We start from the raw sequence: 15,211 nt of genomic DNA, 5'->3' as shown, positions 1-15,211 counted from the left end.
GGACTTGCGACATATGCCTAGTTTCCTGAATCTGGTCATACATTTGGCAGGAGGTTAAGAAGTGCATCTCAGTTTCCACCTCATTTTGTGGGCAGTGTGCACATAGCCTGTCTTCTCTTGGGAGCCAGGTCTGCCTTTGGGAGGCCTTTCTCAATAGCAAGGCTATGCTCAATGAGTCTGTACATAGTCAAAGATTTCCTTAATTTTGGGTCAGCACATGGTCAGCGTATTCTGCCACTGTGTACTCTCTGTTTATGGGCAGATACCTCTCTGTAGGGCCAAATAGCATTTTGTCTTCTCTCTCTCTCCTCTTCTCTCTCTCTCTCTCTCTCTCTCTCTCTCTCTCTCTCTCTCTATCATCTCGCTCTCTCTCTCTCTCTCTCTCTCTCTCTCTCTCTCTCGCTCTCTCTGTTCTCTTTCTTCCCTCTCTCTCTCTCTCTCTCTCTTCTCTCTCTCTCTCTCTCTCTCTCTCTCTCTCTCTCTCTCTCTCTCTCTCTCTTCGTCTCCTCTCTCTCTCTCTCTCTCTCTCTTCTCTCTCTCTCTCTCTCTCTCTCTCTCTCTCTCTCTCTCTTTTCTCTCTCTCTCTCCTCTCTCGTCTCTCTCTCTTCTCTCTCTCTCTCTCTCTCTCTCTCACTCTCTCTCTCTCTCTCTCTCTCTCTCTCCTCTCTCTCTCTCCCAGGATATCTATCTGTCTCTCTGTCCAGGGATATTCTATCTGTCTCTGTTGTAGGTTTTTAAACCCGATACATCTCTGTCTGTGTATTTAGTTTGCCTATTAGGAGGACGGTTTTCTGATCTGTGTCAGGACTTTTCATAACCAAACCACGTCCATGCGACCGAAGTAGCCCCTCTTTTAGGTACGGTATCTGCTTGCTCTGTCGCGTTCACTCTTCCATGTTTGTTGTAGTTGCAAATTTCCTTGACACAGAAAAAATGATTGCGGTAAAGAGTGTGATTTGCGGACCACAACGAAATAAACAATTAAGCATAATATCAAACGATAGATGTTTTTCTATTCATCACACGATTATATATCGTCATATCGCCCAGCCTACCACTTAAGCAAGGGGCACCACCAAAGCAAGTGGCACCATGAAGACCAAGGAGCTCTTTCCAAACAGAGTTCAGGGCATAAGTTGTGGGAAGTACAGGTCAGGGTTGGTATTAAAAAGAATATTCAGAAACTTTGAACATCCCAAGGGAGACTTAAATCCATTATTAAAAGAATTTAAAGAATATAGAGGCCGCCCACCAAAACTCACCGGACCAGGCAAGGAGGCATTTATTCAGAGAGGCAACAAAAGAACCAAATATAACCCTGAAGAAGGCAAAGCTCCACAGTAGAGATGGAGTATCTGTCCATAGGACCACTTTAAGCCGTACACTCCATAGAGCTGGACTTTACGGAAGAGTGGCCAGAAAAAAGCCATTGCTTAAATTAAAAAACGAGGAAACACGTTTGGTGTTCGCCAAAAGGCATGTGGGAGACTCCCCAAACATATGGAAGAAGGTACTCTGGTCAGATGAGACTAAAATGTAGCTTTTTGGCCATAAAGGAAAACGCTATGTCTGGCGCAAACCCAACACCTCTCATCACCCCAAGAACATAATCCCTCATGCTGTGGGGATGTTTTTCAACGGCAGGGACTAGGAAACTGGTCAGAATTGAAGGAATGATGGATGGCGCTAAATACAGGGAAATTCTTCGGGGGAAACCTGTTTCAGTCTTCCAGAGACTGTTTCACGGCCGTTGAAAGAAGCGGACCAAGGTGCAGCGTGGTGAGCGTACATTCTCCCTTTGTTTAAAATGACGCCAACAAAAACAATAAACAATACAAAACAACCGTGAAGCTTAAGGGCTTTAATGCCACAAACAAAGACAACTACCCACAATGAAAGGAGGGAAAAAGGGCTACCTAAGTATGGTTCCCAATCAGAGACAACGATAGACAGCTGTCCCTGATTGAGAACCATACCCGGCCAAAACATATAAACACAAAATCATAGAAAACAAAACATAGAATGCCCACCCCAAATCACACCCTGACCAAACCAAATATAGACATAAAAAGGCTCTCTAAGGTCAGGGCGTGACAGACTGGGACGGAGGTTCACCTTCCAGCAGGTTAATGACCCTAAGCACTCTGCTAAAGCGACACTCGAGTGGTTTAAGGGGAAACATTTAAATGTCTTGGAATGGCCTAGTCAAAGCCCAGACCTCAATCAAATGAGAATCTGTGGTATGACTTAAAGATTGCTGTACACCAGCGGAACCCATCCAACTTGAAGGAGCTGGAGCAGGTTTGCCTTGAAGAATGGGCAAAAATCCCAATGGCTAGATGTGCCAAGCGTATAGAGACATACCCCACTTGCAGCTGTAATTTCTGCAAAAGGTGGCTCTACAAAGTATTGACTTTGGGGGGGTGAATAGTAATGCACGCTCAAGTTTTCAGTTTTTTTGTCTTATTTGTTGTTTGTTTCACAATAAAAATATATTTTGCATCTTCAAAGTGGTAGGCATGTTGTGTAAATCAAATGATACAAACCCCCCGAAAATCTATTTTTATTCCAGGTTGTAAGGCAACAAAATAGAAAAAAATGCCAAGGGGTGTGAATACTTTCGCAAGCCACTGTAGATCTTCAAATCAAGCTTTATTTATACAGCACATTTCAGACATGGAGTGCAACGCAATGTGCTTCACAGGAAAAAACAACTAAAAAACAATGAAAATGAAGATATTTAGTACACAACAACATAAGATGAAAACAAAAGGACAAAAACTGAACGACGAAAAAGCTAAGCTAAAAATATGCGAAGTTTTTAGTCATCCAAAGTATTTAAATCACTGACACAGTCTAACAACTTATCCGTGGAGCTAAAATCCTCTGGTGACACACAGTAATGTAAAGGTTGTTTATCGTCTGCGTAGCAGTGCAAATCAATGCTGTGCTTTCTGATAACACTGCCAAGAGGTAATAGAAAACTGAACAGTACCAGACCCAAAATCTAACCTTCTGGAACGCCACGCGATATGTATTTTCTCTGAGTTATGTTCACCAATGGTGACAAAAAAACTCTCGACCGATTTTAAATAGGTCCTAAACCAATTTAGAACTGGACCGGAGAGGCCTACCCACCTCTCCAGTCTGTCCAGAAGGACATCATGGTCGACAGTGTCGAATGCAGCACTTCAATCCAAGAGAAGAAGGACATCTGTGTTGGGTTGTAAGATCATTTACCACTTTAACTAAGGCTGTCTCTGTGCTGTGGTGGGCACGAAAATCTGATTGGGATTTTTCTAAAATACAGTTGGCACTTATAAAAATAATTGAATTGCTAAGAATCTAGATGACTTTTCTTCAGAAGGGTTTTCACCATACCAGTTTTTAGTGCAGTGGGGAAAGTGCAGGGAGTGATTAACAATAGCTTTCACTTCTTCAGATATGCAATTAAAAACTGTTTTGAAGAAGATGGTGGGGATAGGATTGAGAAGGCAGGTTAGAAGGCTTAAGTTGTGGTATCACTTTCCTGAGCATGTCTGTGTCAACCAGGGAACATAAATCCATAGTGCCTCTGTGTGGTAGGCTAGAGCACAAATCATCAAACTTCTCATCAGGTCTTGCTTTGACTGATACCCAGCCTCATCTTATCTCTGAAATATGCCACAAACTCATCACATTTAGATTCACATGCATTTGATGGGGTAGGATTTATCAGGCCAGCAATGGTCAAGAAGGGAACTCTCTCATTTTTCTGATTTAATAGTGATCAAGTTAGAAAAATGAGCCCGTCTGGCATTTCTAATTGCCTTGTTATAAATGCCAAGTTGCTCTCTCAGAATATCATAATGGACCTGCAACTTTGACTTTCTCCACTTCCGCTCTTGCCTTTCTGCAATCCTCTTTAATTGATTACTTTCCCCACTCATCCAAAGGGGCTATGCTTTTGGATTTGGCCTTTTTCAACTTTACTGGAGCTATGCCATCAATGGCTGCCCTTAATTTGCTGTTAAAGTTGTCAACTAAATCATCCTGCACATTAGGTGTTCACTCCACTCCAGTGTGTCTCCATGGCAGCCATTACGGCCTTTTTCAACTATACAGAGATAGTACAGTGAGATTAACTATACAGTGAGATTTACATATCTAGAACATGATCATGATTAAGGGTTACCTTTACATTCCTAGCGTGCTCTTTGTAACGCTTCATCGGTACAGATTGAATAGAGCCATAACTCTTTCTCTGCCTTAATGTGATTGTGGGAGGAATAATGTACTATGATGTGAAGATCTGTCAGAACAAGTCTGCTGGACTACAGATGATGCTAACAAAATGGATCTCATGTTTGTTGGTTAAATCAAAAATTAAGAATTGTACCCGCTTTTTCTAACTGGTTGTAACGATCTTCTTCATCTGAGGAACAGGAAAGATCGGACCAAAACGCAGCGTGGTAAGTGTCCATGTTAATTTATTATAACTGAACACGAAAATACAAAATAACAAAGTGAATGTAAGAAACGAATATCGAAACAGTCCTGTCAGGTGCAGCAACACAAAACAGGAAACAACTACCCACAAACCACAGGTGGGAAAAGGCTACCTAAGTATGGTTCTCAATCAGAGACAACGACCGACAGCTGCCTCTGATTGGGAACCATACCAGGCCAAACACATAAAAATAGAAACCAAAGGGAAAAAACATAGAATGCCCACCCCAACTCACGCCCTGACCAAACCAAAATAGAGACATAAAAAAGGAACTAAGGTCAGGGCGTGACACTGGTCTCAATTTCGATCTTGAAACACTGTTCATCTGGTGACCGGGGGTCAGCCTGCAGGCACCCAGCCCGCCACAAGGAGTCGCTAGAGTGCGATGAGCCAAGAGTGCTAGAGTGCGACGAGCCAACTCCCCCGGACAAACCCTCCTCTAACCTGGACGACGCTGGGCCAATTGTGCGTCGTCCTATGGGACTCCCGGCCACGGCCGGTTGTGGCACAGCCCAGAAAGGAACCCAGGTCTGTAGTAACGCCTCTAGCGCTACGATACAGTGCCTTAGACCACTCTGCCACTCGGGAGGCCCAAATTGAGTAATTTTATAAGCATTAAGAATGATTTATAATGCCTTAATATGCTGTAACTCGTAAAATTATCTAAATAAATATTTTGATATCATTGTTTGAATTCCTCCGGTTTGTTGCAAGGACTCCTTCACATGCTTTTTTTCACAATACAAATGTTTGTATTTAATTACCTTGTGGCTATAGTGCCAGGGGTTGACTGAAACAACTCCACCTGAGACTGAGGCTGTCCTAATATAGACACCGTAGACTTGGACCTCACCTTGGATCCCTGTTGATACAGTATGGCCCTGGAATAAACAAGCCTCCATTCTGACAGAGTCGTTTTTCTGGGCAGAGAAAAACAGAGTCATTTTTCCACATTTTGTTAGTTTACAGCCTTATTCTAAAATGTACTAAATCGTATTTTGTCCTCGTCAATGTACACACAATACCCCATAATGACAAAGCAAAAACCTGTTTTTAGACATTTTACATTTACTAAACGAATATATTACATTTACATACAGCACCAGTCAAAAGGTTGGACACACTTACTCATTCAAGTTTTTAAAAAACTATTTTCTACTTTGTAGAATAATAGTGAAGACATCAAAACTATGAAATAACACATATTGAATCATGTAGTAACCAAAAAAAGTGTTAAACAAATCCAAATATATTTTAGATTTTAGATTCTTCAAAGTAGCCAGCCTTTACAGGCATGTGCCCTTCCAAATCATGTCCAATCAACTGAATTTATCAAGGATGATCAATGGAAACAGGATGCACCTGAGCTCAATTTTATGTCTCATAGCAAAGGGTCTGAATATTTAAGGTATTAAGGTATTAGGTATTACCTTAACAAATAAGGTATTTGTTTTTTGTTTTTAATACATTTGCAAAAATGTATAAAACCTGTTTTTGCCTTGTCATTATGAGGTATTGTGTGTAGATTGCTGAGGATTGTTAAAAAAAAAAATCTATCTTAGAGTAAGGCTGTAACGTAACAAAATGTGGAAAAAGTCAAGGGGTCTGAATACTTTCCGCAGGCACTGTAAAGTACATGAGTGGTCTGCAAAGACACTCAAACTCACCATTAGTGAATGCAATGCCATGAGCTTCCTAGCTCTGGCAAAATAAATTCAAAAGAAACCTTTTTTTTTTTAAACAAATGAACTTTGACTTCTGAAACAGATGGCGTATACAGTCTAACATTATGATTTCTTTCCCATTATCAACTGGTCCAACGCCCTTTAATTTGACAGAATAGCTGGGCTCTCAACCCAAAGGTTTGACTGCAAGTTTAGACTCTGCACCTGGTCCACACCGTGCTGGGCATTCACTGTCTGCACCCCAAATGGCACCCTCTTCCTTACATAGCGCACTACTTTTGACCAGGGCCCATGGTACTCACGACCTGGTTTCCCAAAAGCATCTTAAAAGGCTAAGTTCACCGTTCAAACCATATGGTTCTAACGATGAACTTAGCCATTAAGATGGTGAAAAGTAGTGCACTATGTAGGGGATATGGTGCCATTTGGGATACAGACACTGCCTTTAGCTCAGCCATCTGTAATTGGAGCTCAGTGACATTTCCCCCCCTAATCCACAATTTCTGAATTAACTTCTGGAAGTTACCCAGGTCCTGTTGTGTGGGAATTGAAGGTGTTGTACTTGGCAACAGAGAGGGAGAGCTGGAGCAGTGAAATGTTCTAGTCCATTTGTCAAGATGGAGTCCGACTCTGTCATAGACTAAACAGAAAATAAACAGTGCTGGCTAGAAACGGCAGCCCTCTGTAGCCTTATGTTGCGGAAAGTTCTCATGAAGTATTCTCATACATGTTACCTTTATTTAAACCTGATAATATGCACAGTTGCCAAAGAATCACCATCGACCAACAACAACAAAAACTATAATAAAAGAGAATATTAAAGGGGTTCTCAAAAGTATTGTATGTATACTTGTCCTCTGGGATGTGTTTCCATTATATATATTACATTATTGTTAAATTGAAGAAATGACGTAAAACCAATATGTTTACAAAGAGAAGAAGATATAAAGTACAGTTTATGAACTATTGAAGCAGTAGGGCTTTCCGCAAAGTCTTTTGTTTAATGAAATGTTGATGAACAAACAATTCTCTTGGTCTGTTTCTTCTTCTGTGGGCTCCTCTTGCGCCTTTGTCCCTGGTGAAAGAATCAAACATTTAGATTAGATTAGAGTGACAAATCAGATGGAGGTGAATTTAACACAACAGGTTTGAAACCTTTTTTTGTGTTAGCGGTTTTTAACTATTTTGTATGAACTCTGCATTCTTAACATGCTTGCAAGCAGAATTTCTCTCTGGTCACAAAAAAGTGATTGATTGGTTGACTCAGGTGGGGTTGAGGGATACGTGGAGGGGGACATTGGCCTCACCAAGGGTTAAGGTTTGCCTAGGACGACCAAAGCAGAGTACGCTCCTGGTCGTCCTCTTGGCTTCTCTTTCTTCTTCTCCTTCTCCGTACTCCTCCGTACTCTGGTTACCTGGAAGAACAACAACATGATGTAGGACAAGAAGACTTCCATGATACAATGTTGAATGCAAGTCGACTAAGTATCGATAAGATAGCATCTCCATAACTCCTGCTGAAACTTAGGCTGTCCTAATATGGACAGCGTACATATATTTTATTTGATTAAACCTTTATTTGACTAGGCAAGTCAGTTAATAACAAACTCTTATTTACAATGATGGCCTACCCCGACCAAACCCTAACCCGGACGAGGCTGGGCCAATTGTACGCCGCACTATGGGACTCCCAATCACGGGAGTGATACAGCCTGGAATCGAACCAGGGTCTGTAGTGATGCCTCTAGCACTGAGACGCAGTGCCTTAGACCGCTGCGCCACTCGGGAGCCCATATCTCATGTCAGCAGTGTGTTTGAGAATCTCACTAAACAAAAATGTCTGATATTAACTATAGACTGGTATCACGTGATGGTCTGCTCCTGGATTGTCATGGCGATGTTGTATACCTTTATGGCGGCGCTGGGTTTGTTGTTGCTGAGCAGAGAAAAAGATCCCACTCTGGATTTAGGCTTGTTCTTCTTCTTGGTCCCAGACTGGCCCAAGTGTCTCCTGGCCCGCTCTGTCTGGAGGAACAACATTCCCGGGGGATCATTTAGAAACTAAAAGTGGCCCGGCTACTGTACGTTACACAGGAGTCTGTTGAAGGGAGGACGGCTCATAATAATGGCTGGAATGGATAAATAGAACGGTATCAAACACATGGAAACCACGTCTTTGATGTGTTTGATGCGGTTCCATTTATTCCGTCTCAGACATTACAATGAGCCCTTCCTATTTAAAATGACACTAGCCCCCACTGCCGCTGTTTTTAAGGGATCACAAAAATTACAACACAACAGCCCCATTGGATCATTTGAGACCTCTCCCTCTGTTCGTCTCCCTCCCTGTCTCCAGCGTTACCTGAACTTGGATGAGTGTGTTGGGGAAGCCCTTCGTCGAGAAGGACCCAGGAAGGCTGGAGTGCTTCCCCAACTCTTTCTTCTGTCTGTCCAACGGCACGGCCGACGGTATGCTGTCATCTTTCCACTTCTATTCAGAAATAAATGAGGCATTGTTGATGAACGTGGAGCCAGCACTGTGGCTTCAGCAATGCAATAGTGTTGTATAACTACAGTATGTACAATGTAACACATTGCTGTAAATGTACAGCACAATATTTACAGTTAGCTACTGTAATTCTATATTACAGTACTTTAAAGAGCAATGCATTATGGGGAGGGGCTCATTGGCATTCCGCTACACTGCTGTAAAATTATATTCTTTATTTTACGATACAATTTTACAGTAAAGTACTGTATTACACGTTTTGCTGTGTATTTATAGCAGCATACTGTGAATTATGGTGCATTTTGGGAAAATGTTGTGGATGAAGAAAGACTCTGGCTTATTAACATATTTAGAGGCATGCCTTGTGCGTGGCTATATTTGTTGCATCCGCTAGTGAGAATGCTGTACCAATTAAACTGATATGTGGTAGTAGTGCCCAAACAACTAATGTGTATAGGGGACAGATCAGATTAGCAGCAAGTCTTAAACCTTTACTGGTTGAGTGTTTTGCCAAGTCATTTTGGTCTATTTTGCCCTGTAATCATGACTTGTTTGGAAGCCATTGTTTCGGCCTTTAGAAGTGCAAGTGATATAAAATGCTTAAATATTCATAAATATGCTGTAAAATCCAAATACCTAGCAGCCAACCTGCTTGCACCAATGTAATTAGTGAAATTTCAATATTACAATTACAGTACACTACTTATTTAGTCTACAGCAGGCAAATGTTACTGTGTTGTACTGTATGATTGCTCTGATATTACAGTAACGTAAAAGAAGCTGGTGGCGAGTTATTGTGAATATTACAGTAACAAACTTGGCACTAACAAGAGATGGGCAAGGGTACTTCAAAAGGTATCTTGTTACAAATACACAATACCTTGAAGACCAATGTATTCTTAATTACAACAACTTTCTCAGTAACGGTTACATAAACCTTTTACTTGCTATGACATATTTTTTTATCAACATTAGTTTAATGCACTGACTGTAAGTCCCTCTGGACAAGAGCGTCTGCTAAATGACCAATGTCAATTTAAAAATGAACACTTGCAAAGCACACTGCTGGACATTATGTAGTTATGCAGGCCACTTGCAAGTTTATTTTTGTATTAGAAAATACCAAATGTATGTATTCTTATTAAACTGTTACAAAATCCATGAATTGTACTTCACTTTCTATTACATACATGTAATAGAAATACTGCCAATCGTTGGCAGTAGCTGCCTGCACTGTACATCTGCAACAGTTTACTAACCACTGTGCTTCCAGTAAGGCACTGTCAATTCTAGAATGACAGCATGTTGCTGTAGTCAGGTGTTACGGTAATATACTGTAAATTTGTGTTTCAGTAAAGGTCCTGTAAATCTACAGTAATTTACTGTCTTCTGTGCTGCCAGTATTGCACCGTACATTTACAGCGACCTACTGGCTACTGAGCAGTAATTTACTGTAAAAATTACTGGACATTTTTTTACAGTGTATAGTTAAAGTAGGCTAATTGGTTGTATTGTTTTGTTTTGCAGTTGTAAGCAGCAGGATTTATATAAATGTCTTACACCAAGTACAGAGTGTGCCCCAAGTCGTCCTCTCTGTTGGGCAAAAGAAAAATGTAAATAATGAATTAATGCAATTTGGGGGAAAATAAATGCCTTCAATACATTTTATTGTGTGTGTGTGTGTGTGTGTGTGTGTGTGTGTGTGTGTGTGTGTGTGTGTGTGCCTGCGACTGTGTTGGTAAAGAAGTATATAGTCCTGTATCCTGTCTTATACACAGATGTCTGAGCAATGACTTTGGTGAATCTATATTTAATATCAATATTCAATATCAATATTTAACATCGTGGGACAAGCGTTTTAGTTGCATTGATCTTAGTGTCTCGTCGGAGTCATATTCCTCCCGGGGAGTTACCATACAGCGATATGTCTTGCATGCACAAACCCCAGAGTGGAAAGTAATCCAGTACAAGGTAGGAGTCCTCTGTGACAGAGAGCAGACTGTAGTAGGATGTCTTTGTGGGGAGGGAGGCTCGTTTACCTGTGGCTTTGTCTGGATATGGGTCTCTCTTGGAGCAGATGGAATCAGCCACAGAAGCCCGTCATTCTGAAGGAGATTTTAACAACATGTATTCTTTATTCCACTTACGTAATAATAACACCTCAAACCCACTCATATGCAATTACTAAATTGATATGTTACAACATGTTTGTATGTCGTTACTTGCAGAATTACATTCTTATTAGAAAGGTATAACAGTAACTTAATGTAAAGTGTTAACATCCGTGGTTAATTGAGACAATTCATACACCATATCCTGACAGGATGAGTAAGGGAAAACAGTGACCATATTGTAGGAGTTCAGGCTTTACTAGAACATATAGGAAAACAGAGTTTGTACTGTGTGCCTTTTCACAGTGTACGTCCCCTCCTTAAACATATGGTGCATTTGGAAAGTATTCAGACCCCTTGACTTTTTCCACATATTGTTACACTACAGCCTTATTCTATAATGTTTTATTTTTTTAAATCCCCTCATCAATATACACACAATACCCCATAATGACAAAGTGTAAACAGGTTTGGAATTTTTTGCAAATTTATAAAAAATAAAAACCTGAAATACCTTATTTACATAAGTATTCAGACCCTTTGCTATGAGACTCGAAATTGAGCTCAGGTGCATCCTTTTTCCATTGATCATCCTTGAGATGTTTCTACAACTTGACTGGAGTCCACCGGTGATAAATTAAATTCATTGGACATGATTTGGAAAGGCACAAGCCTGTCTATATAAGATCAAGCAAAAACCAAGCCATGAGGTCAAAAGGAATTGTCCGTAGAGCTCCGAGACAGGATTGTGTTGAGGTACAGGTCTGGGGAAGGGTACCAAAACATGTCTGCAGCATTTAAGGTCCCCAAGAACACAGTGGCCTCCATCATTCTTACATGGAGGAAATTTGGAACCACCAAGACTCTAACAGAGTTTCAGAGTTCCTCTATGGAGAGGGGAGAACCTTCCGGAAGGACAACCTTCTCTGCAGCACTCCACCAATCAGGCCTTTATGGTAGAGAGGCCAGACGGAAGCCACTCTTTAGTAGAAGGCACATGACAGCCCAACAGGACAACGACCCTAAGCACACAGCCAAGAAAACACTTTGGGACAAGTCTCTGAATGTCCTTGAGTGGCCCAGCCAGAGCCCGGACTTGAACCTGATCTAACATCTCTGGAGAGACCTAAAAATAGCTGTTCAGCGATGCTACCCTTCCAAACTGATAGAGCTTGAGAGGATCTGCAGAGAAGAATGGGAGAAACTCCCCAAATACAGATGTGCCAAGCTTGTGGTGTCATACCCAAGAAGACTTGAGGCTGTAATCGCTGCCAAAGGTGCTTCAACAAAGTATTTGCAAACATTTCTAAAAACCTGTTTTTACTTTCTCATTATGGGGTATTTGGTGTAAATTGATGATGAATAAAATCAATTTAATCAATTTTAAAATAAGTCTGTAACGTAACAAAATGTGGAAAAAGTAAAGAGGCCTGAATACTTTCCGAATGCACTGTATCTCGCCCTGAAGCATATTCTGTTGTCCTAATATAGTATACAATACTTTGTACAAAGGTCAGTACATGCCCTGTATCCACTTCACACTCAGTGCACAAAGTGTGCTCTTCAGGGTCACATATCCCTCATTACATTGAGGCGCCCTGCTCTTTTTTTTTAATCTATTTTTAAAACTTTCTGTATAGTCCATGTTGTTCTGTGCTAGTTGTTGACGAGCACCATGAACTAACCCGGTAATGTATTATATTCCATTATCCACATTCACAATGACCTTGGTGGGAAAAAGGACAGGCAAATAAACTTTTTCAAAGAATAGATTTCTTCAAAAATGCTGCCTAAGGCAAGTGGGAGTCCAACCACATCTGAAGTTTAAATAATTGCACATACTGTAATAGTGTAATTACACACAAAACACATAAAACCTATTTTTCCCACACGGTAAAGAATACTTGACTCAGTCTTCCATGTTGTTGGTGAAAATCCTCTTTTGAAATGCTGCATCTTTCTTTTTTTTTAAATTTATTTAACCTTTATTTTATCAGGGAGTTATACTGAGACCAATGTCTCTTTTACAAATGAGAATTACAGAAATGACAGAAATTAACACATCAAAATGCAATAGGAAAGAAAGTCTTTCATACATCTGCTGTATGTATTGGCCAGATGAAAGTAACTGCGTTGGACAGAACATGGGGAATGTCCACAAAGAATGTCGACCGCAAATATGCAGCTCAAACAGCTCTGTGGCCACATTAAAAGTCTGCAGAGAGTTTGTTCCATTGAGGGTAATAGAATAGGTTACAATGAAACTTTGTTCCTCACTAAAATAAGTGTATGTTTCCAGGTTACTGGAATGTTTAACTCTATTTAAATCCATGCATGTGTTCCATCCAAAATATGACATGCTCAGCCACCATACCACTGTGTCACACACACGCACACGCACACGCACACACACACACACTTTTAAAAAAATTGCTGGATTATTCGGTTGACCCAACTGCTAGGTTGCAGGCATTGGGTCACTTAGTTGGGTTGTTTTCTTTAAAAAACTGCTGGGTTATTGATGCTGGGTGCTGGGTTATTGGTGCTGGGTTATTGAGATATGCCCCAGCGTGTCAGCTTCAGAAGACTAGAGGCATGGCTTAGTAAGGGCGTGGCTTTCAGATAGTTATTTTTGACAACCAGTGAGAGTAAATGTAATTGCAGCTCATCTGTTCTGTTGTTATCACATGTTAAGGTTGAACACTGACACTTTTGAAGCTTTTAATGAGGCTTACAAAAGTGTATGAGTTCCTCGAGTCCCAGTGTTGGGATATGTAAGTAAAAGATCTCTCAACATCGTATCTCAATGTTGGGATAGGTAATTTGCAGTGTAAAATGTAACATGATGAACAGGAATGACATGTACTCTTCCAGGTGGCCAAAAACAATTATCTGAAAGCCACAAAAGTTATTCACGCAACCCAACTGGCTGGGTCAAAATAACCCAGCGTGTGTTTTGTCCAGTATTTACCCAGTGCTGGGTCACCAAATAACCCAAAGTGGGTTGTTTTTAACTCAGCACACACTCAATGGAAACACAAGAGCATTCATAGCAGTTATTGGCTTCTGAGCTAATGTTGCTACTGCAGAGTCTGGGGAAGTGTTTTGAATAGCTTGTAAAAAAAAAAAAACACTAAAAAAACACTTCTAGCACCAACACTTCTGAACTCCATCTACCTGACCATAGGAGCTCCTCCACAAAACACAACAAACCTACAACTGTAACCTGGGGCCCCAATCCCTTACCTTTCCTCCGGTGGTCTGCCCATTGACACAGTCTTGCACCTGTGATGTCCCAGTGCAGTCTGCACCATGTGTGAGCTGGAGAAAGCTGCCCTGCAGACAGAGCAGACTAAGGCACACCCAAAGAGCAGCTTCCATGATGGTGCAGGTCCAGGCACTGAGGCCCAGCCCCCGTCAGCTCCCTGCTTTATACCATCCGCTCCTAACCTAATGAGGACCAGATGCAGAAGAACAGAGGAAGGGAGGGCCATGCCAGCTTCAGCTTCACACAGACAGACAGCATCACACCACACCGCAGCCCAGCATTCTACGCCAGCTATCGGCTCTGCGGTTCTCCAAAAACATGTCAGCCATCTGAAGGGCCTCCCCCAATAACCACCCCACCTCCCCCGTACCAGTCCGGACTGCACATGAAAGTCATTTTCCACTGATGCTTAAAAAAAAATAGAGCAATATAAAATAAATATGTTTTATTGTCACATACTGTAACTGCTGAGAGAGAGAGAGAGAATCAGTCAAACAGCACTTGAGAGATTGGTGGCTCACTGGGATAGGGGGCAGCATTTTCACGTTCGGATGAGAAGCGTGCCCAGAGTAAACTTCCTGCTACTCAGGCCCAGAAGCGAATATATGCATATTATTAGTAGATTTGGATAGAAAACACTCTGAAGTTTCTAAAACCTTTGAATGAGGTTTGTAGTTTTTCAACTCATTGCCTTTCTAATATACAGTGTCTATTGGGTCATATTGCACTTCCTAAGGCTTCCACTAGATGTCAACCATCTTTAGAACGTTGTTTCAGGCTTCTACTGTGAAGGAGGAGAAAATGAGAGCTGTTTCAACCAGATGTCTGGCAGAGTGCCATGAGCTGGTCACGTGCATGGCCGTGAGAGCGACCTGCGTTCCATTGCATTTCTAAAGACAAAGGAATTCTTGGGTTGAAACATTATTGAAGATTTATGTTAAAAACATCCTAAAGATTGATTCTATACATCGTTTGACATGTTTCTACAAACTGTTATATAACTTTTGGGACTTTTCGTCTTAACGTTTGCCTGGCCTCGTGAGTTTGGAATGTGAACTAAACGCGCTAACAAAAAGGAGGTATTTGGACATAAATGACTTTATCGAACAAAACAAACATTTCTTGTGGAACTGGGATTCCTGGGAGTGC

The 15,211-nt window shown here is 41.2% G+C and overlaps 1 protein-coding gene across 2 annotated transcripts; it reads right to left on the bottom strand.

The window, feature by feature from the left end:
* Window positions 1-6,890: 6,890 nt before the first annotated feature.
* Window positions 6,891-14,217, bottom strand: LOC139023100 (uncharacterized). Of its 2 annotated transcripts, XM_070435429.1 has the most exons (7): window positions 14,041-14,217; window positions 10,723-10,788; window positions 10,244-10,276; window positions 8,537-8,665; window positions 8,083-8,199; window positions 7,482-7,589; window positions 6,891-7,249 (listed from the first exon to the last, which is right to left on the bottom strand). In XM_070435429.1, the coding sequence occupies exons 1-6, from the start codon at window positions 14,173-14,175 to the stop codon at window positions 7,488-7,490; spliced, it is 582 nt and encodes a 193-aa protein (XP_070291530.1). In that variant the 5' UTR covers window positions 14,176-14,217; the 3' UTR covers window positions 6,891-7,249; window positions 7,482-7,487. The 2 variants fall into 2 exon arrangements, with proteins under 2 accessions (XP_070291530.1, XP_070291531.1); XM_070435430.1 differs by lacking the exon at window positions 10,244-10,276.
* Between the last annotated feature and the right edge of the window lie 994 nt (window positions 14,218-15,211).

Source organism: Salvelinus sp. IW2-2015, linkage group LG27 (genome assembly GCF_002910315.2).
Source record: "Salvelinus sp. IW2-2015 linkage group LG27, ASM291031v2, whole genome shotgun sequence".
Lineage (NCBI taxonomy): Eukaryota > Metazoa > Chordata > Actinopteri > Salmoniformes > Salmonidae > Salvelinus > Salvelinus sp. IW2-2015.
Note: the sequence above shows the minus strand (reverse complement) of the source record. Positions and strands in the feature narration are given on the sequence as shown.